At 40.6% G+C, this 22,748-nt stretch overlaps 1 protein-coding gene and 1 long non-coding RNA gene across 6 annotated transcripts; one reads left to right on the top strand and one right to left on the bottom strand.

Moving 5' to 3' along the window:
- Positions 1-1,834: 1,834 nt before the first annotated feature.
- On the bottom strand, positions 1,835-14,801 carry UEVLD (UEV and lactate/malate dehyrogenase domains). 5 transcript variants are annotated; one of them, XM_068944888.1, is made up of 12 exons: positions 14,678-14,801; positions 12,817-12,901; positions 12,442-12,504; positions 11,480-11,643; positions 10,357-10,492; positions 8,880-9,001; positions 8,137-8,242; positions 6,010-6,180; positions 4,840-5,013; positions 4,223-4,307; positions 3,493-3,616; positions 1,835-2,116 (listed from the first exon to the last, which is right to left on the bottom strand). In XM_068944888.1, the coding sequence occupies exons 1-12, from the start codon at positions 14,717-14,719 to the stop codon at positions 1,952-1,954; spliced, it is 1,437 nt and encodes a 478-aa protein (XP_068800989.1). In that variant the 5' UTR covers positions 14,720-14,801; the 3' UTR covers positions 1,835-1,951. The 5 variants fall into 5 exon arrangements, with proteins under 5 accessions (XP_068800989.1, XP_009672755.2, XP_009672756.2 ...); XM_009674460.2 differs by lacking the exon at positions 14,678-14,801 and adding an exon at positions 13,935-14,555; XM_009674461.2 differs by lacking the exon at positions 14,678-14,801 and adding an exon at positions 14,093-14,553.
- On the top strand, positions 14,608-22,206 carry LOC138067433 (uncharacterized). Its single transcript, XR_011141341.1, has 3 exons — positions 14,608-14,818; positions 15,885-16,132; positions 18,526-22,206. It is a non-coding gene; the product is annotated as an uncharacterized lncRNA (long non-coding RNA).
- Positions 22,207-22,748: the final 542 nt, after the last annotated feature.

The raw sequence follows: 22,748 nt of genomic DNA, 5'->3' as shown, positions 1-22,748 counted from the left end.
GCCGGGCACCAGCCTGTGCGATGCCTCCCCGCCTCACCGCCACCACCAGGGCCGGCCCACTGTCGTTTGAGGGAAGGGAAACCCGTAAGTCTTTAGAGAGCCTTCAGCAAAGCCGCGCTCTAGCGATGCTTTCCGTTATCAGAAAGTAGCTTCGCTTTACAATATGACTACCATTTATTTAAAAAAAGAAATCCTTTACAGAGCAGTCTTTAAAAAGTATTTTTGAGAATTATTTCCCCGTGACAATGTAAAGTGCCATTTTTTACTGCATTGGTCAAGCTGTGGTCCTTTGGTTATTTTTTTAAAGGAAAAATACATAAATAATTACTTTTTTTTTTTCTACATAACAAACCTTTGTTATGCTAAGACACAGTCATCATCAGTTGAAAAAAAAATCCCTAGAAAAGTCAGCAGCTTTTAACAATTTAAACCATTGATTAAGAAAAAAAAAAAAGGACAAAACATCTGGACTATCTGTATTAAGATAATGCTCCATAGATTAAACCACAATACCCCCAAAGAACAACGTGGCAAACATTGATTCCGTGTAGTTCTGTTTGTTTGTTTGTTTGTTTTAAAAGAAAAACCCAAGAGTCCAGCCATAGAGTTTCTGGCTTTCTTTTTCTCTCTCTAAATATAGCAGCAAAGTTGGTCTACTGTAACTATTAGTAATTTTGTCCCATCACTGAATACCCCAAGGAAAGAAATATGAGTACATCATGAAAAAATCAACTGATTTAGAAAAGGATTATCTTAATTCTGAGATCAGTATAAACTCAGAATTACTTCCAAGTCTGGGTCTCAGAGATATAAATGGAAGGCACAAAGTAATATGTCCTATGTCTTATATATGTCCTACTTTTGCTTAGAGAGCTTCATCCATATTTAAACAATCGTACCTCAAAGCTTAAATACAGAATGATGTTCTTGAACGGCACACAACACGAGTGGAGTCTACATTTCTCTTTTGCTCTAGTTTGTACCCTGCGTTTTGATACTGAGGTATAATCGGGATGAATACAATCTTTTCTTATACCAGTGCAATGAAGCAAGATATTTTAAAACAGAAAAGGTCCTTTATCTTAACACCATATGCTCCTTGATTTATCTAAAATCAGCATCCTGCTTTTTCCCATCCTTGGCCTTCTGGTGAAAGGTTACAGAATCTTCATTAGGAAGAGCACTTGCACCAAAGCTGCATGGGGCACGAGCCGCCACTTCCATATACCAAGAACCATAGATGCTTTAGCGTTCTGCAAGTGCTCACAGAATAAGAGCAAACAAATCATGACAAGAAAGTCTCAGACATCATAACAGAAATTCATATGCAATACTTCAAGTTTAAAGGATGTTAAGTCATGCTTTTATCTTTTTTTTTTTCCCTCTCCCCTAGGAATATGCAAGAATGGAGTCCACTGACATTAAGAGTGCCTACGATAGGCATGAAAGATCAAGTTACCAGACTGCAGCCTCTGCTGCCCTGGCGAGCTGGAATGTGACCATATTCTAGGCAAGCCCTTTATGCAGAACTCAAAAAATGGGGAAGAGTTCTAGCTGGCTCGGCACATGAAAGTTTCCAAGAGGCTGGGTAAGCTGCTGGTCTAGTATCGGTGTCCTAATGAGGTGCAAACAGCTAATTTGGGTTATTATCCAAGAACGAGGCCACAACTAGCAACAAAAAATGCAGGTAAAAGTCACCCAAATTTAGGTAAACATTCTTGCACATTACTCTCCTCATTTTGGCTACCAAAAAGTTCACTTTTAAAGTAAGAATTTTCTGCTGTACAGTGCAGCCTGTATTATATAATTTAACCAAACCTTTAAGAAAAGGAAGCACTTTTGAAAGTAAATTTTAAAATTGTTTTGCACAGAAATCCATATGTACTTGGCAACACCTTCTGCATAGCAAACCTCCAGCTTTTGTGAGCAGAAATCCTAACTTCGCCTGTGCTTACAGTTTCAGTTGCTGCTGAAGGTCATGAATTGATGCTGCGCTGCTCTGCAGCTTCTCTAGCACTAGTGGATCTTCTTCTAGTTTCATCATTTCAATCACTCCACTGGTTCCCAGAATACAAGGCAGACTTAAAAATACTTCACTGTTTATATTACAACATCCCTGAAACAAAATAGAAAAAGCACTGTCATGTAGAGTTGTCAGTTCTGCTCTGTCCTTAATCTGAAGTACGGAATTACACAAAAAAAAACTCATTAACTTGCATTAAAAAAGGGTATTTCCTCATATGGCCCGTTTTGTTTTAGTATAGCTCAAACTGAAATTGTGTTAGGTCCTGTGCAATGGATTACTGTATAGGAACTGCAACATATTACTGCACAGTTTAAAAAAATATTAAACCATGCCACACTTGGAAGTATTAATATATCAGACCTTGACAATGCAGACAAAACACACTACAAAATACAATTTAACCAATTTCTTAAGCAGAACAAGCAGGAACGCTCTTTTGTTCGGACACAGGAATCATTAGTACTCTTAGTACTGAAGAAAAGAAATTTAAAAATAAAGCAGGCAAAGAGAGCTATCCTGGGAACATTTATCAAGTATCGATCGTATAATCATTATGTGAGAGACTTTAAAAGACTTACAGCACTGTAATCAAGTTCATATTGTACTTTTTTATTATTTATTTTTTAAAGATCTTTATGTGAAATTTTAGGTTCTGCAGGTACTCTGCAGTTTAAAAGACTTGTCACTCCTCTACATCTGCAGTTATTTCATAAGCCATTCAAAACTTTGCTTGAGAACAAGATGATTAAATTAGCTACGTCTGTTTGTATTTGACAAATAGCCTTTTGTGCTCAACTCCCCTGCACTGCATATTGTAAATCACCTTTCTGACGCTTGTAAATAGAAGTGACTGATGAGAAGTTTCTACATGTTTTTTCTTGACAATGCTTTAAGCAAGCCTCTGAGGATAAAACTTTAAACAATGTCTAGTCTACAATTTTAAGTTAAACATAGCTTAGCTCTTCTCTTCAGAGCAGGAAATCAAGGAATAGTAAAAGCAGCTGTTTCAAAGGCGATCCAATAAAAAACTGGCAGAAAACCCATTTAAAGCTTTCATAAATGATACTGAACTCTTTTGACCCTCTGGAAAAATCCATGTTCAATACTGAGCACTTGAAAACTGACACGCACATTCCTCTTCATTTGCCAATTCCGACTATTCCAGAGGAGCTGGTCAGCAGCCTTGAACAGTGGGGAGCTACTCTGCAACCCTGAATATGTTTTCCCTCTGAACTCTTGTATTCTTTGAAAAACCATCCATTTTAGTAATGATTTCAGATCAACACAACAATTGATTTTTGCATGTTTTTTGACTAGAGCTGAAAGCTGTTGAAGAAAATAATGAAAATAATGCTACTTCAGAACTGTTGCTTTAAGTCGAAATGTCTATGCTGTTACAATTAATAGTCATATCCAGTAATAATATTGTTAGAGTGTCAACTGAGAGAGATATTAATTACATTTACCTTTGCCAGAATGGATACAGAATGCACCTTTCTTTTATCTTTCAGTATACTGTCAGTCAAATCAGCAACTGAGAGCCCAACAGACCAAGATCTCTGACCTTTTCCCTTTAGAACTTCCAAAGCTCTATATAAACAAGAAAATGGGGAAAAAACATAATGTTTAGGTTTTATTTACTTCAGTTATGCCTTTTTGGTTTATAAGTAAAACCCTAAAGACAGGTAAGTATACCATGTACCCTATAACCATGATTTGCTGTTTTGGACAACAACAGAAGAGAATTGAGAATTGCTTTTGAGAAGTTTATGCTTCTTTGACCTGTAGTAGTAACAGCCCCCTTTTCTGTCACGGGGTGTAACTGGTATGTGGCTAATTTAATCAGATAAATTGATCCCAACTTGTATTTCACTTTGAAGTAAACTGCTTCTGCACAAGCTATGAAAAAGAGAGCTAATGTGTCAGAAGGCTTGTCTACTTTTTTGCAATTATACTAGCTGCTCTAATATGATGGTGTTTATTCTACAAAACTTGTCTTCTGCTTAGATCATCACAGGCACAACATTATTACCAAGAACCTCAGAAGATCAGTGCTATTATTATATACATACGTATAAAAAAGAATGACACTCAGACCCGAAGATATGTTAAACGCTTTAGACTGGGGGAAAAAAAGCCTGCAAACCCAAAGTGTCTAAATACGAATAAAAAGTTTTAAGATTGCAATGGTGTTACCTGTTAGCCACCTTTTCCCTCGAGTTACGAGCAGCCATTGTTTCAATTTGGTTTGCAGCTGAATTACTACTGGTCCATGAAGGCACTAGATAGAAACAACCAACATTTAGATGCACATCTAAGCAGTGACTAAAATGGTTACCAGAGGCAAGGGCGGGGGGAGGAAATCAAAATTCCAAAGTTTATCCTTCCCCCACAGCAACGCAAATTTAGTTGATGAATTTCTAAGCTTCTCTGGACTGCCAAAATAAACTCTATAGTATTTGGCCAGAGACATTAATTTCCAAAAAGAAGTAACGTGTAAAAATTCTTAAGTTAGCAGAAGCTGACCAAATATTTTACCACATTTCCTTCCCTTTTCAGTACCTCTAACCTATGCTGTTATACCAAATGAAAAGCATTTGGGACTGTATTTTCTATAGTCTTTTACATGTCAAGTATTTGTACTGCCACTCCAGCTCTAAAAATCTTATTCTTATTTAAAATTATTATTGTGAAAAATCTACCACCCTCCTTATGACTACCTTCATTGCTCTTCTCATTCATTTATTTACTAAATTAGTTAGGTGTACTGTCATGACATTAAATACTTTTAATCATAATACTTTATCACTTACCTTTGTCTTCCCCTTGTTCACCAACAATCCAAGCATCTTTTCCCAGCACCTGTGCTTTCAAAAGGTTTGTGAGAATATACTGAAATCTCTCAGTATCCAGATTGCCACCTATTCCAACCACTCTGCTTTTGGGAAATGCGCTCAGCTTCCATGACACATACGTCATTATTTCAACTGTATGTGAGAGAGAGAAAAATAGGCCGACAATGAAGTATCCCTCTCCAAATTCAGCACAACAGCAGCAAACTATTAATCACAATAATGAAAAACTCAAAAGCAGGCATACAAGAACCTATCAGTAATTTATTCCAACCTAAAACACCAAGTCAGATGGGGAGGGGGTGAGGAAGATTCACAGCCTGAGTAAAGTTTTAAGAAGAGTCAAGAAGTAAAGCGTTCCTCAAAACATCTAAACAGACTGTTGCTTTAACTGACTTTGAAGGGGAAACTTCAAAACGAGTAACCATCCTTCCCTCTGAGAAAAATCTCACACGCTTCCAAGTTTCATTCAGCCAGAGTTTCATTTCTTTTCACTGGGCAAGCTTTCTTTTCTCCATACCCACAGCTCTAAACGATAGGAAAGCTAAGAAGCACTTGAGAAAAAAAAAAGGGTTAACAATGTTTTAAGTGCGTTTACAGGGCAGGTAAGCTCACATGTACTGCCTTCCCTTTTTAAGTAGGGTTCCCACTTTACCTTAACTCAAAGTTATCACTGACCCAACAGATTTAGACTTTCCATCAGAAAAGGGCCACAATATTTACTAGCAACACTGTATATATTATTCGTCTGGGAGTCTGATCATATGGCATATACACACATGTGCATCTATCCTTACTGCACAGGAGACATACCTAAAACTCACAACTAACAAGACTACAGCTAGTGGCTGCTAATATCACAAATACAGTGAGATTTAAACTACATACAAAAATATACAAATATACATATATTTTATATCAAACAAAGTATACTATTCTTTTCTTCATTTTGGTAACAATAAGGGAAAAAACCTCAAAGACAGTGTCCTGCTCGAGGCTGAAAAGGAAAATGTCTTTTGGAGTAGCAAGTGTTTACGACTAAGTGGGTGAATTAAGCAATAACGTATTTTTAAAACGGAATAAAGAGAAATTCAGAGATAGACCATCAGGTGAATGTAAGTATCAACATACCTGGATGAGAAGTAACAAGCAGAACACAGTTCTGACTGTAGTGGGATATGGCTGGGATAATTCCTCTGAACAGATCCACATTGCTTTGTATGACTTCAAGGTAAGTCTGAGCGTTACCCAGAGAGTTAACGGTAAGTACCACAACTTTCGAATTAGCTGAAGCAGAAAAGTCTGAAAATGGGGGAAAAAAAAGATTTTTCAGCATTTATGTCATTTTATCAAACTACAGAAAAATCAAGTTTTGGATGCAAAACAAAGAACAACCTTAAACGCTAAACTGCTGCATCCAGCTTAGTTCAGGAATTCTCCTCCTCCTCTCTCAGCCCACTGTCCCCACTGAGGAATTCTGGGCACTTCCACAGCACCTGCCAAACACAGCTCTTCCACAGAACCACTTTCCCCATTTCACAGTCGGCAAATAGAGAAGGGAGAATGCAATTTGCCTAAGGTTACAGGCCAAAGACCGGAAAACGTCATTTTTGACATATAAGCTTGCCAAATTTGATTTCCTCGGCAAGAGAAGAATAAAATAAAAATCACAATAGAATAAAAGAGATCATGGATGTATTTAAAATAAGGCTTTATCTCCCATCCCCCAGCCTGTTTCGCCCAGCTACTTGACGGAACCAGGTTCCGTTACTGCAGCACCGGAGCTCTGTCCTGCAGTCCGGGCAGGCTTTCATTCATTCCTTCCCCTGAGGTTCTGTATTCTTTTCGTTCTTTTAGCTCAATCAAGGACAGGCAGACAACCCTAAAAAGTGCTTCACAAGCCGATTTATTAATTCACCTAAAAGATCCTTAGTTATTAGCCCAAAACAACACACAGTGAAATTTGCTACAGAAATTCATGAGCCAGTGCTGCCTTGAGCTGGTAACTTTGAATAGCTGAGTACCACACAGACGACCGACCAGCTTGGACACAGAAATAACGTAACCACTGTGATTGTCACATCACTTCTAAAACCATCCGCAACCAAAGCGGAGGCCTAGTGCACCTATCAACTGGAAGCACAGTAAGCAGGATATAATTAATATTAGCTTGCCTAAAACCTACACGTTAGCACACTAAAATAACAGATGACATTATTAATAGCCTAGCCAACAACAGTGTATAAGCTTTTTGTAGTACAGCTAAACATAAATATATAAATAATAGGTAACTACAAAGGGACAAATGGAAATTTGCGGCATAGCTGCAAGATCACGGTACCGAAAGATGCACTAGCAGAACAAATCTGCAAGATAAGAATAAAATATGTAAAGCAAGCAGGAGCATTGTCACATGGAAACAGAACAATCCTGCAAAATAAGCAGAAAAGATGCCTGGTGGAACCAGGACACGTCCTTGTCCCCAAAATAAGATAAATTACGCTGAAAGTACATGGAAGCCCCCCTTTTCATCTTGCAGAGGGACCAAGGAACACAAAAACACCAAGGACAAGCGAGGAAAAACGGGGAAGAAAGAAGCTGCCCAATTCAGTTCCAGCTTCCACTGTGGAACGGGGATCAAGCCTCATCACCTCAACCTCCACAACTAAGATCATGGAGGATTGCAGCCATCAGTTCCATCCACTCACAGCTAATTGAGGATAAGATTGTTAAGGACTAATTGTTTGCATATGCAGAGATAATGAGGAAGAACTAACCATGGGCTACGTGGGTGTTTAATGAAGGTCAGTCTAGAAAACTCGTAAGTTTGAAGCTGGCCTTATTTATCAGTCTTTCAAACAGCACTGTCACAGCTCTCTCTAATTCCCTAATATACATATATTTTATTCCGTTGCTTTTTTGCAGCTGCAACACTGAAGTACGAGCTCAGTGTCTCGTTCTCTGTGTTTCTTTGTGTCCAATATTGGCTTCTTACCCTGGAAGTAAGACTCATACACTTCTGTGAACAGAATGAAAAAGTCTTAAAACAGAAACAATGCAAGCTTCATTGAATCCTCCCTTCCCAATTTTGCCCTGGAAAGATGAAGTGAGAAGCTATCAAAAGATAATGGTATCTTTTTAAAAACAGGGCTATATGCCACAGCCTCTAATTCCCTAGCTGTCCTGTCCTCATTAAAATGAGCACAAGCACAGACAGTACAGTACTAGCTTCCATTCCAATGTGATGAAAACTAGTACCTTTGCTGATCTCTACATTTGGCAGAGAAAATATCTCCAAGTCCATGGTTCCTCCTTTTGCTGCACCTTCAGAAACATCCAAAAGAACCACCTTGTCTGCAGCACCCTGTATGAATAAGAATGATGCAGACCAACAATTAAATAAAGCAAAACTTGTTCAGGGTGGGGTGAGGAAGGGGAGAAGATAAGAAAGAAGATATTTTTCCTATTTGAAATGGTGTTCATTGTACTGCATGTAAAAAAAGCAGTACTATCAAAACATACAAAAAAGAATAAAGGAGTTGATCAGTTTAATTGGAAAATAAACCATTAAGAAACAAACAAACAATTGCTCGTATAAAATCTTCCCTGGGAAGTTATAAACGTTGATGTGACTGTTGTCTTTGAGTGTGTAACTGTGATAGAGTACAGACCATCTACTGAATATTCTCTTCTAGCAAGCTAGCAGATCCCAATTTTTAACAGGTCACAGCTTTGGCAACAACCCTTTAACTACGGAGTCTCAAAATAAATGAATTCAATATTCAGCCTCACGCATTCAAAAAGCTGACTGAGGAAACTGGACAGAAACTAACACTTCTGTTCTGTGTGTCCCTCAGTTAACTGAGGGAAAGAGGCAAATGACGTAAGCAGTGACATGACTGTTAAAAACGCTAAGTTAACTTCTGTGTGGAAGACACTAAGAGCTAGCTTGGAAGCCTCTATATTAATCAGGTCTGTCGCTATTCATAATAATTACTTGCCTTTGCTGCGATTGCCAGTACACAGGCCATGCCAAGATCTCCAGCTCCAACCACAGTAATTTTGTTAAAACATTCATCTTTGTCACCACCAATTTTACCCTTTGATTTCATGTCAGTCTCTCCTATAATTAAAAAAAATAAATCACAAACTTAAGCACTGGTCCACACTGTAAAATATCAATATAAGTATTGCTGCTTCATAAAGGATCATGGCCGAGCCAGAGTTAAGCCAAATTGCGTATGCTTCAAAAGAGTAGTCAAGCCTAGCTAGCCGTGGAAAATTCATTGTAACTCCCACCATGTAAAACAAATATTCCTCTCTGGGTAGGAACGTTTTCTCACTAGGCGGAAAGTACGAGCACAGTATGTTAAGGAGCTAGACACTAAGACCATACAGACATACAAACAGTACTCCCTTTGCTACTGTTACAGGTATGAATATATACTATGAACAGAAAATTCATAAAAGACTTCAAATTTTGAAAAGATGTGCAAAATGGAACGTGATTAAAGCAAGATGATCTGAAGTTGTCTATCCAATGCTGCCTGCCGGTAACAAGGATTCGTATTCTGAGTATAACGCATAAAGATTTGCAACAGAAACATTAAGATTGGTATGAATGAACTACAAACAGAAGTGAGTATCGTGTACGTGCACGCACAGGCATGTGCTCTCACACACATACACACACGTATGCAATTAACAGAAGAAACAGCTGAACAAGAGTTAAAGAGCAAGGTCTGTGCTAATTGCTACAGACCAGTATATGCAATCTCATTAAGAGAAAGAGGAAGAAAACGGCAACTTGAAGAAAACATGTCAAGATCACGAAGAATAGGACCGGGACCATAAAATAACTCAGGTAAGGAGAAAAAGAGAACAATGAACTTCAGGATTTTTGCCCGAAACTTACAGTGGGTGAGGAAATATAATAAGGCAAAAGATGCCAAATAACATCCACTCCTGAAGAGTACAAAACACAAGTCCAAAATCAGTTTGTCACCACTGAACTAGAAGAACCTAAGAGATGTGATGTGGACTCAATAGCCAACATCCCTTGTCCTCAGTGTTGTGCATGAGTGATTGCGGCCAGACAGATTTTGGGACTTGTGACTGCAGATGTGAGACTGTGAGTGAATGAGATCGATGAGAGAATGATTATGAATGGGTAAAATCAACTTGTTTATAATAAAGTCACCTTTCCCTTCTACAAACGAGCAACACTAAGTCTACAGCATTTTTCAGCGGGCTTATATGCAGATATCGAAAATGAACTGTTTATTTGAATAAAGAGAATCTGAGCTCTCTATTCAAGAAGAGGCACTTTTAAGATAAAGAAAAAATACCAAACACCATGGACATGCAAACACGAAAAATCCAGGTATGAAAATTACGTAGGCATCTTTGTGATATAAAGTAATAACAAATAAATACTGTCCAAGAACACTACAAATAAACATATGAACAAATCTATACCTTCTGTAATCTTCGCAATGTAAGAGAGGAGCTCGGATTGCCTGGCTGCATCAGAAGATGACAGTGAATACAAAGGGAGCTCTTGCTCAAATTTTGCAATCATCTCCTTGATTAATCCAATGACAGTTGATTTAGGCTGGAATATAGCAACACACAATAGAAAACAGTTGACTAGCTATTCATTACAGCTCTATCAGCTGTAAACTGCAGTAGCTTATAAAGAACCACAAAGCAGAACTGTACAAAATCTAATCAAATTATAGAGACCTTTAACACCTACAGAAGCATTTAAACTTACTTTTTGAAGAGATACTTTTCAAACAGGAGCATGGGACAACAAGGATTTAAATTGTCAGTTCAATTAGATTTTGAAAGCATCAGTGAACATATGGAAGCCTCCGATATAATAGCATCCAATATTATCAACAGGACAAATTGCAGCTAAAGGAAAGATAGCTTCAATCTTATCAGATGAGCTTATCTGTCCAGATTTTTTGGAGATTCAGCCCTTTGGGCAAAACACACATTGAAACCAGTAGAAATTTTAGCACTAGAAGCAATTCCCATAGGAATTTATACACTAATAATGACAAATACATCCCATCCATTTCAGAAAACTAGCTTTCATTAAATCATTTTTACTGGCCCGACGGTCATATTTAAGTAATTCATTTAATACAATGCGTAAAACATTCAGCAACAGCATCAGCTTCTGAACCTATGTCCTGATCATTCACAGAGTTCTACCAAAAGGATAGAAACTTTCATTGAACTTTCCAGGGATACTCCATTTGTCTAGTATTATTATTCATTCACAGCAACAAAGGAAAAAATATCAAAGGGACCACATGAGGCTTATACCGCTTGGCAACAAAATCAACCCCCTTTTTTCTTCAGATCAAAATAACTTTCCTTACAATCGCTGCAGACCGGCTGAAGGCTGTAATTTCAAGAGACATCACCTGCTGCTTCTCTTTGTGTAATCATTATATATTTAATATTAACAAGCAATGCAGAAGAGAAAAAAAACACAAACTCTATCCACCCCATCCATTGATTTGCATGGGATATCATGCATTATTCCCAGATATTTCCCTCCCCTGTCACCTACTCCATTTCTTACATGGCTCCAGCTTTGCAGGTAGGGCAAATAAATCCTGCCACGAGCATCAACGTGTTTTCCCACTGAAATTCCCATGTTCGCTGTTGGCTTCAAGAAGCAAATAGGAGGAGCAAAAGGATGAGAATCCATAATCCATAGACAAATAGGTATGTTATATGAATTACCTGTTGAACACAAAACAAAACCATTAGTAACCTCTGTATTAGGCAGAGACACCGCAGAACAGGTGTGCAGGCATGCAATTCATAGTTCATAGTAACAAAGAACAAAAGCCAAACAAGTGAACAAATCACTTTAGATCTAGATTCACACTGAACAGTATCTCTGTTACTTCTGCTAATTAATAAAAACAGACTGGGTTGGATGAAATTTAAGTGCTACTGATTGAATCCTGCTTAGGTGCAGGGCTTAAACACAGTTTTCATGCATCCTCCATTAGAAGCAAAGAGTTTGCACGCAAACTAACTACATGAGCTTTTAAATAGCTAATGGACTTATCTAATAATACCTTATTTCAATAGCAACGTGTGCACGAAGAGGCTTGCTTACGGAGCAGAAGCAGCTTCTGCCAATTCCTGCAAAATCCTTTATGGCCATCTTTAAAGAAGCTACAGTTCAAAGACCAGCATAGGCGACGCTCCGAAAGCCCAAGAGGAACTGTATGCAGACTTGTATTCATTAATTTTCATATGTTTGAATTTGCCATTCCACTTTCATTACGACTTATCCAGGATCAAGCTTAATCCCTTTGGTTGCTGGAAGTGAGAAACAGCACTCTTTCTTACTTTTTCCCCACCTCGGTCGCCCATCTGGCTACCACAGCAGAGAAGACATCTCTACTACTTCAGCCACATTTTCCCAAGATTTTCTGTGACCAATCAGCATAATATGTTGTTAGGAGGCAGTATCTGAAACAGTTTGGCTTTGTAACTAGCAAGGAAATTACATTCAATTAATCTTACCGTATTTCACTGGAACAGTGCCACTAAAATTCAGGAGGTCTTTCTGGGACCCATCTTTGAAGGCTGAAATTAGAAATGTGGGATTTTAAAAATCATTTTGAATTTTATTTAGCAACCCCACCCACAACAACCAATATGCACTGCGTATTTTTCTTTACATATCAAATACACTGCACCTGAAACGCCCAAGTCCAGAACGTTATTAAGTTTTTTCCCCCCTCCTTTGAGGCATGGGGAATTTCACTGAAAGTCAAAATAAAGATGGGAACACAACTGAAAGATAATTACACTATTTAGCCTCTATCATACACAAACTGAATTTATGGCAAATAAGAGTCCGAAGAAGTAGTTTAAAGTAACCAAATCACTTCTTACTGTATGTGTTCATGGAGAATACGAAGTTTGGGTAGGTCTTGTTAACATTCTTCAGTTCTTCTATGGTCAGGTCCCTGAATTTATACTGGGAAAGTGGGGGGGGGGGTGGAAAATTAGAAAAATCATTTCACTTCAAAAAGCAGTCTTTTTCATTATACGATATAGGGAGAACGAAACAAGAGCAGGTAGAAATACAAGAAAGGGCAGCTAACAATTACTTGTAGTATTATAAATAGCTTTGGCATGAAATTAATTCTCAGAGATCTTTCCATACTACAAATTATCTTCATTCTATGCAATCTAACATATCACTTGCCTTATCAAAATAGCTTTAGAAGTACCACAGTCTTGCTGTTTCTACATGAGAACTTAGAATTCTGACATCACTCCTTATATACCGTATGTCCCCCTTAAAGTCATTGTGAGTGGAGTCTTAGAACAATTTAACTTAATCTGTACACAATATTTACAAACAATATTTGAATACAAATCCTGGGAAAAGAGAAGTCATATTATTGACACAGTTAAAACCAAAACTCAGATCCACCTGCACGCATTTTAAGAGAGTTTCGTGAGAGGTTCATTCGTGCAAGTGTATTAAACGTGTGAGAAATTAACCTTGGGGGAGGGAAAATCTTCCATGCTTGAACTGTCCTTGATACCTGAGAAATTTCATACAGAATAATGCTTCCCCTCACCCCCCCCCCAAAAAATCCCACCCTCAGCTTGAAAAAAAACCCTCTGAAATTTGAAATGTGATCTGAACGTAATCATCAGCAAGAACAAATTACTGCTACTTCACTTCGGTCATCCCCAGCCAACCTGACCCTGAACTTCCATGAGCTCTGCAACCCTCCCAGACCACAGAGTTGTGAAAAAACAGTCTATATTTCCCAGATTAGGGCATCCGCTTTGCGTTTCAGGGGGCCTGGAGTTGTTCTGGAGCCCCAGCCTCAGCAAACACAGCCCCAGCCCTGCGCTGCCTTACAGACCTGCTCGCGGCAGGGGAACACCTTGTCCCAAAGGAACAGTTAAAATCCACCACCTCTTCGGTAAGACTCATCAACCAGAAATAGCAGCGCGTCTACAGCTAAAACCCCTTTTTCCCCCCAACTAACCCCTGTCTTGTTCAGACGGCAAAATAAACGAGGCGTTCCTGCTCAGCGCGTTGCTCTTTCCTGAAGACCAGGAAAGCTTTGTCAGGCGAGTCGGACACAGGCCTTCCCTATTTTCACCTAAAATTAGCTGGCGTGCCAGACACATCAAGCTTGCGTACCTCAGCTTCACTTGCGCCCCTTGAACACGTTTTCGCCTCAACAGGAACGCCACCAGATGCGCATCTAACTTTATAAAGCACCAAGATACTCACGCGGGGATTATCACAGAAAAGCCCCCAAGGAAATTAGGAACTCTCTACCCAAAAGTAAGGTTTTAACGGCATGCAGCACATCATACATGTCGCTGGGCCCCGAACCATAAAACTACATACGCTGCGTACTTGAAAACTCAGCTCCCCAAACAACGCAAAAACCACCTTCGCGCCCGCCCTTCCCACGCCGGCACTCGCTTTAATTCATTTTTATTTGAATTGCACGAGCTGCCATCCAGCGGCTCCCTTCCTGTTAGCCACCCCGTTCCCAGCCTCCAAATACATATAAACGTATAAAGGTGTGCGCGCGTGTGTCACGACTCTCCTCAGCGAAGCGCCCGCTCCCTCACGGCGGCGCCTCAGCCCCCCCCAACGCGGCGCGGCGCGGCGCGGGGTGGGGGGCAGCGCGCACGCGCGCACGCGGCGGCGGTTTAACCGTCGGTTTAACCGGCGGGTTAACGCCCCTCGGCCGCCCCTCCGCGGCGCGCGCACCTTGCCCAGCTGCTTCCTCAGCGCCTCCTCGCCCAGCTCCATGATGGCGGCGGCCGCTCCTGGCGGGGCGGGCCGGGGCCGCGGCCGCGGCCGCCTTCACCTCCCAAGCGCCCCTGCGCGGGAGAGTAAATCATACTAATGGTAATAATAATACAGCTGCATGCAGGCGCTCGTCCGCCACCTGCGTGGAAGTAAAAGCTTCGGTAAAATCCTAGCTAGAGCGACAGCAAATCCTGTGTGGGGCCGTTGGACGGGTATAAAAAGCTAGAGGCAGCAGGGTGTCGTTTCCGCCAGCTGGTGCGAGGCGCTGAGGTCCGGATTATAGGCCGGGGTTAAAGGATGCTGTAATTTATGGGAAAACCCGTACTGCAGCCCAGGAGCCTTCTTCGAGAGTATAGGGATGAATGCATTTCACACGAGATATTCATAGCGCGTATAAGAGGGGTCGCGCGGTTTCCCGACCGCTGCTCGCCGCTAGCAGACGCAGCCAGGAATAGCAAGACGCGTACCCTGAAGTACGTGCTGCTCGGTCCTGCCCTGAAGCACGCACGGACGCAGAGCCCTGCGAGAGCACGACGGTGCTCACGGGAGTCATTTCTTTAGTCGCTAAACTCACGCAAGACCTTCAGTGCAGTCTGGCTGTGGAGTAATAAAAAAAGGAATCTCAGGAAGTAAACCGTATATAGATATTACAGGGCTTTGGGCATTTCCTTCCTCTGTGTTGATAATATCACAGCTGGCCTGCATTTTTACCTGGAGTTACAAATACGTGAATAAAAATCTGGAATTATCTTCTTTTCCTATATTACTCTTGCTTTGTAAGCCCGTCATATCACACGGTACGTGTATCAGTAAACTGCTCTTCAAAAAGTGCACCGCGCGCGTCCGATGGATGGCCAGTTTGGAGTGAGTGGAAAATACAGTGGGTCCGGCGAGATGGAGACAGATGAATGCCTTTCCTATCCCCTATCCCACGGGAAAACTGGCAAGATCAGAACAGAACAGACAAAATCGAATACTAGCACATTTCGGCAAAGGAGTAGGATCTCCTCAAGAAAGCTGATGTGACGCTTGAGGCAGGGAGTAACCAAGAATACAACTTGTTGATATAACAGAACAAAACAGGTTTAGAACAGCTTTTATTAAATTTGTCCTTCTCTCTCCTGTTCGCTGACGTCATTCAGTTTCTGTGCTTTTTGTCTGTGAGGCAATGAGTGACGTCACAACCTCAGCGTTCAGCGCAGATGCAGAGCCTCGAAGGAAGACCACCAAGCTGGGCGGCTCCAGCTTCCGGAAGGACCGAGCCCTGCGGTCCGCAGCGCGCGTCACCCACCGCCTGCCCAGCAAGCGCAGGACATCTTCAGTAAGGGGGCTCTGCGAGGTATCTATACAATGGTCGTGGTGTTATGGATGGTATTCATCTTGGGAATAACACTGAAGGAAAAGTACTTGGAGGTGAGTTCAAAACAAATCTGAACTTCTGCCAGGACACCAGCGGTTTCCTACAAAAGGCGGCTAGCAGAATTCCAGGCTTTTAGGTATTAAGGCATTTCTGCAGCTGAGACCCAAGATAAGATGATAACACGAGCTCCGCTTTTTTCAAACAACAGCGTAGACGCGCTGCTGGAATAAATAGCTGTAGTTCAGCAGAGGTATGACAACTTAAACACACTGAGGATCTGCTTTTTGAGCTTTCTCAATGAATCACTTTTAAACGCTGCTTCTTAAAACAAGGTGTTCTGAGTATCGGAGCCTTACGTGTAACGTAGAGCAGAATTAAAAGATTCTCCTGAGACGCTAGCTACTATAGACAGTGTATCATAGGGTGTAAGATAAGAGCTGTTAATGGATTTGAAAAAGATTGTCATTTTGCTGGGGAACTGCTTCAGAAGCCGTTGGTGGTTCTGAGAGGCTGAGGAGAGAAATCAAAGATTTAGTAAGGGACCTTCGTAGCGTAGGCGCTGACTTGCTGCAAACCCTTTCTAAAAATCCCAGCAGCTCCCGATGAATGCAGTGTACAGCAGCCTGGTAGTCAGCGTCTGCTGTCTTCATAGACATTAAATTCAAAACTAGTTTTAACTCTCAGATATTTTAGTTCCAGCAGTTGACATTCAGTGCCACCAACTTCCATGAAGGGGACAATGTTACCAGACAACTGAGCTTAAACAAAAGATGCAGACATTATCTTCTTTTTTTATGGGCTACCTGGACTGTTACGTGTTGGTCTTTCAAACGCTTTCGTCCCTTGCACTCGAGAATCCCACCTAGGTGGATTTTTAGCGACAGTATCTGGTATGGAGGGTTGTGAAAGCCCGGCCAGAAGCCGAAAGTAGAAGTCTGCGTTTGGGAGGACAGCGTCCCATGGGGGTCAGCATCCCAAGGGAGAGGGCAGGTTCAGCCTGCTGCCGCAGCAGCAGGACCATGCCGGCGCTCCAGGAGAGCGTTCTCGAGGCAGGATGTGTGACGGTGCTGCCTGCAAGAAACATCACCAACAACTGGGTGCACCACAGACAAGTCCCCTAGCCCTGCTCTGCACCGTACGTGCCAGGTTGGCCGTGTCCTAGGTGCGGTGACGCTAACACCGCGGGCCAAGAGAAGTTGCTGCCTGCGAGAGGAGAGGGGGGAAGATTGGGTAGAGGACTGACACCAGTATCCTGTGTGCTGACCTCTGTGGAGCAGGTCACCTCTGTAAAAAAGGGGCTTTGGAGCAGGAAGAACAGGAAATTAGAGCTTACTGGGACCCCATGACCTGAGGTCTGGACACACACAATGCCAACCACCTTTACCCCATCCTCCTACAGACTGTGGTTGCATACTCTTTTGGAGGATAGAAACATGGTGAACTGTTGATGAGCTGTTACAGAACCATCTGCGTGAACTTTCCTCTAAACACTTTTAAAAGACAATTTGAAAATCATTTTGTTTCACAAAGGCTCTAGCACAGGCTAATGTTTGAGAATAATTTACTCTGTTTAAATTTTTCATCTCAAACATTTTTGATCTGTCCTTATTGCACCATAAAAACAGCTAGGAAAATCTGATAGATATTTACGGTTATTAATAGGTTAGCCAGGCTGGGAGCACTTTTTGAAATCTATGTGTGCAAACATAGCCAAAATAATCATAGAAACCAAACAGTAACAATATACCATTGGTACTTATATATAATCTTCTCAAGAATAGAAAACACCCATTTCTATGTAAAGATTTTAGGCTTAGCCTTGGCTTAGCCTGTACCAAAACTACCGATCCTTTAGATTCAGAACTTGGTCTGAGCTTTCTGACTCAAAAGCTGCTCTAAGTGTTATTTACAAGGAATAATTTCATATTAAATTAACAGATTCTAATGGCAACTAATCTCTTGGTAATGAAATATCTTGCTAGCAAGATATTACTCTGCCCACACTGAGTATAGCCTTGCTACCCCACGTACCACCCTCTGCCAGCCCTCTCGTAGTTTCCTCCCCTCCCCATCTGACAGGTTGCCATTTCCATAAAGCCCTTCTTGACATACAGAAGATTGAAAGTTTCTGAGAGAGACAACAGACGAAAACAGATTGCTCTTCCAGAAGATGGCAGAACTATATTAAGAACCCAACCTAATCTGATGTAAATCACTTTTTTCATTTCATTTGTTATACCAATTTATACCAGATAAAGAAATGATCTCTACCATTTGTTGCTAAAATTTCCTTCCATATTTCAGGTTCTTAGGTTAGTTGAAGATTACCTTGACTTCCCTAGCCTAGCACCTCCCACTGCATTAAGCAAAAAGAAAGCTAATAGTATGACTGTCCTTTTTAAGATATTAGCTGCAAGTTATTTACTCTGTATGTGTTTGTTTCCAGACTCACTCCAATGAGCCAAAGAAACATGACACAAGCAGGAAGCACTCAGTGTAGTGCTGGAGCTGAACATGGCCAAAAGAAGAGCTACTGATGGCTCCACGAACAAGACGGGTGCTCTGTTAAACGTAGCTTCCTGAAGTGAAACACGCTTTGCTGTACACAATGTGTGGGTGATTTCAAGACAGAAAATGTTATCTATTTGTCTAGTAGTGCAAATGTAAGAGTCTCCACCGTGGTTCCACAGACTGCTTCTGTGTTTGGCTTCACTAAATTGCACAGCATAGTTTCAGTTTAAAGGTTTAGGCAACTTAAAATTGAATTGATGGATGGCACTCCTCGACCCACAGAGCTTGGAGGATTCTGGGTTCCATCCTTACTGGAGGCATTCAATTTTTCTCTGCTACAGAAAGGCTCATTTTTTCCTACTCAATTTGAGTGACTATTAGCCATAGTTCTTTGATTTGGCATCAAGTCAAAGTTTGCATGTGGCTTCTAGAGGTGGAAAACAAGAAACAGTTTTCAGGATCACATCTTACGTTATCAAACACTGCCTCTGTTCTAGAGCAGCTTTCAAGTGTGTAGTTAAATACAAATAACCTGGTAAAGCCAGTGGAACTGGGAATACCGTGCTTTTCTGAATGTGGCTATAGTATTTTGCACATATCCCTGCCAAGCAGGCTATAGGAAACTCTCCGAGCTGATGTTTATTGAGCAGATACCCAATATTTCCAGCTCCTAATTTCTTTATTAGAACTCCTTTCTCCCAAAGAGTATGCCAGATCTATTCAAAAAGACAGTGCTTTGCCAGCAGTGAGGGTTATCTTAGTGGTTGAGATATTTTCTTTAGGACTTGGTAGAAAAGTTAAGATGCCTAATTAGATAGAAAATGAACTGCAATCACTCAGATGCAAAGGAAGATGACAAAATAAAATGACGGTATCTCCTAGAACGCGTGGCTAGCTCTAGAATACAAGGCTTGTTGTGAATTTCATTCAGCTCCACATACAAGGAAAGGAGAAAATAGTATTATCTTTACTGTAACTTGAACTTCCATACTCTAAATATTAGACTTATTCTTCTACTTAACTTTGGGCATCTCGTATCTCCAGCTACACTAGTTTAGACCAAAGACAAAGGAAAAGCTTCTCTCAATAACGTGAAACCTACAACTCGGAGAGCGTTTCAAAGAATTTTCTCTAGTAGGGAAAAAAAAAATCACTCAGCAATATGATCTGTCCAAATGAAGTTAATAGCAATGGGATGGAAATTGCAAGTTGAACTTACAAATATTAAAAGGTGTACGCAGAATTTGCACTTCTGAAGTATGCTTGATTGATCCTCCCAGATCCTGAAGCTTTGGGAATCAGTGAAGATCGAGTGCAATACAAGTGGCAAGAACAACAGTTTCCTTACTAAACCCATCACACCGGCTTCAGCTCTGGAAACATGAGTAAGAGCATGATTTAATTCACTGTTCACCTTTGCTGTGGACAACCAGTAAGTTGCCTGTGCATGAATGACGGTACAACCAACTCATTGCATATATCATTCCATAGCTACCAGCTAAAAGCACTCCTAGCCAACAAAGCTGGATTTAAACCAACAGTTTCAAGGCACTTCACATTCTATTGCCAACTGCACGAGGCAGCAAGTAGTCTTCCACAAAACAGTTAAGTTTTGCCATGAGTTTCAGCATTTTACACACTGCTAGTGAACAGGCACTCCTGAGCACTTTATGCTGCCATCACTGCGGCAATGCAATTCCTTTGGTATGCACAGCTAAGAAACAGAAGCCAGGTTAGTAATGGGTTTGTTGGTTTGCTTGTTTTGGCCGAGGGAAAGGATTGTTACAACAATGCATCATTCTGCGTGAATTCTGAAGAAGATTCAAGCTTATGTGACTGGGCTGGCTACTCATCCTTTGCGGTCACGTTTGACACAGGTATAACATAAGCTTTCTGCACGTTCTATGAAAATCAATAGCCACATAAAGGAAACTGACCCAAACTCATGCCCTGCTGTGCAAAAGGCAATGATAGATACAGTCCTTCATTTGTTTCAGAGCACCAAGTCAATCAACAGGTGTGTTGCTTTAACAAATACACCACATCTTTGGCAGGTTAAGTCTCACAAGAAGTAGTGAATGTGTTAGGGGACCAAAAGGAAGTACTTAAGCAACACAGGAGAGCTGCAAGAAGCTGGCAGGAAGGGGAATTATTGTCTTAGGGAGTTGAGGACATAAACCCATAGCAAACTTTACTCACAGCAGTTGCGGAAGCTGGTGTTTCAGGCCTTATAATATACTTGGATCTCGTGACAACTGAAGGTGGCAAAAAAAAAACAAAACACCAAAACCTCACACTCTTGGAAATCTACTCAAACTCAAAAAGTTGATTCATTGCTATAACCAGTTTGTGATAATAACAAGAAGAAACATCAGAAAAGCTAGGCATTTCATTCTGAACATTCATCACGTGCTTTTATCCATTTTCAAAATCTAGCGTATGAGTGCTCAAAAAGTCTTTTTCTTTCTCCATGAATAAGGTTTACAAGAGGTTGCACTACATAAGCAGGGGTTCGTGCTTAAAATTTCCCAAAGGCTAGCATTAACAGGTATGTTTTATTTGAGCATGTGGGTCATTGCTAGGTCTGATAAATGACAAGTTTTTTTAGAAGAATGAAATCGTTTGGCAAGACTACCATAGAATATTAACGTGGCAGAAATAAGACATTTTAATGAAGACCACAACAGGTGAGGCTATGCCATCTCATCATCTGCACTACTTTTGTGATCAGACAACAAGGAAGCTTACATTTGCTATATACACACACCATAGAACAAAGAAACAATTCAGTTCAGCAGCAGGACTCTGTCCATTCTGGCCTTGCTGTCAGTTAACTGATTCATTTAAACTGAAACGTGAATTCAGGGTAAGAAAGCAGTGGTTTTCAACCCTTAATATGCACACCCAGGGCTTTCCATTTGAGAAGCGACCTTGTATACAGCAATTTGATAATGAACTTCTACTTCTTAGTTACCTCTCATGAAGAAGTCCACAAAAGGGGTTAAATACGTTGAAAAGAGCCTGTATATCCAAGCCACTGAACCATCCTCTTACATTCAGTGGGGGCATAAGCATGCGCTCATACTCTGAGCGCGTTATAAAGCCTGGAACACTACCCTCACTGGGTGCGTGTCAAGTCAGAAGCAAGACCGTACTTTGAAGAAAAAACAAACAAGCCCACAATGTTAATTCTCTTTAAGCTACCAATTGCCGTGAACATCCACATAGACGATACTTTAAGAACTAGTATCAGATACTTGCTTTTTCCTAAACTGAGAAACACAGAGAAGCTGGGCACAAAGGTACTAAAAAAGGCATTTGTCAATGCAGGGAAGAGGATGTAAGAACTTCTGAGACTTGCACAACTATGAAGAGAGAAAACCCTCAAAGCAAGTTAAGCATCAGATGTCTTGGGAAAACCATTCATCAGGCATGGACAGAGATGGTCAGCCACTAAATTGATGATACTTCATTACTTCAGGAACCTCTTCCATCTTTAACTTCACCCCACATAAAGTATGCTAGGCATATCTTATGGGTTGTTTTGGATCCTTAGGCTCATGAAAATGTAATATTTTTAAGTGTAATTAAAGTGGTGGAAAAAGTCCATTTATTCATCTGACTAAAGCTATTATTTCAGATCTACCTAGTGGCCTGCATAAAACTTTTGGCTCCAGAACTAAAAATTGCCCTCGAATAAGGGAATCTTAAGTAAAGCAGTTCTATTGCTTCTACAGAGGTAGCAGTTCTATTGGCTGAATCAAGCTAAAAACTCAGTGTAGAATTACCTTCTACCTAAAGAGAATACACCTGCTTGAAAATAAATGATTACAAAAATGGAATTAGCATTCAAAGGATGATTTAACTATATGCATGCATACTTGTTGGATATTTAAAGCCTCTTTTGAGGGCTGGTGTTGATCTCCTAACACTTGGAGGGCTATTTTTATATATAAACACTGCTTGTTTAATCCGTGTTCCCATATATTTTTATCACTTGAGCTGGGAATAAGAGAATTAGAGGAAGATGCTGCTTCTGAAACTGCAGGATAAGATAAACTCATTATCACTCTCAAGAGCTTAAAGGCAAGTTGCGCATTTGTTTATAATGTCACCATTCTAAAATACACATTCCTCTGAATATATTATGTCACAGGC

Source organism: Struthio camelus, chromosome 5 (genome assembly GCF_040807025.1).
Source record: "Struthio camelus isolate bStrCam1 chromosome 5, bStrCam1.hap1, whole genome shotgun sequence".
Lineage (NCBI taxonomy): Eukaryota > Metazoa > Chordata > Aves > Struthioniformes > Struthionidae > Struthio > Struthio camelus.
This window is presented reverse-complemented; position numbering and strand designations above follow the sequence as displayed.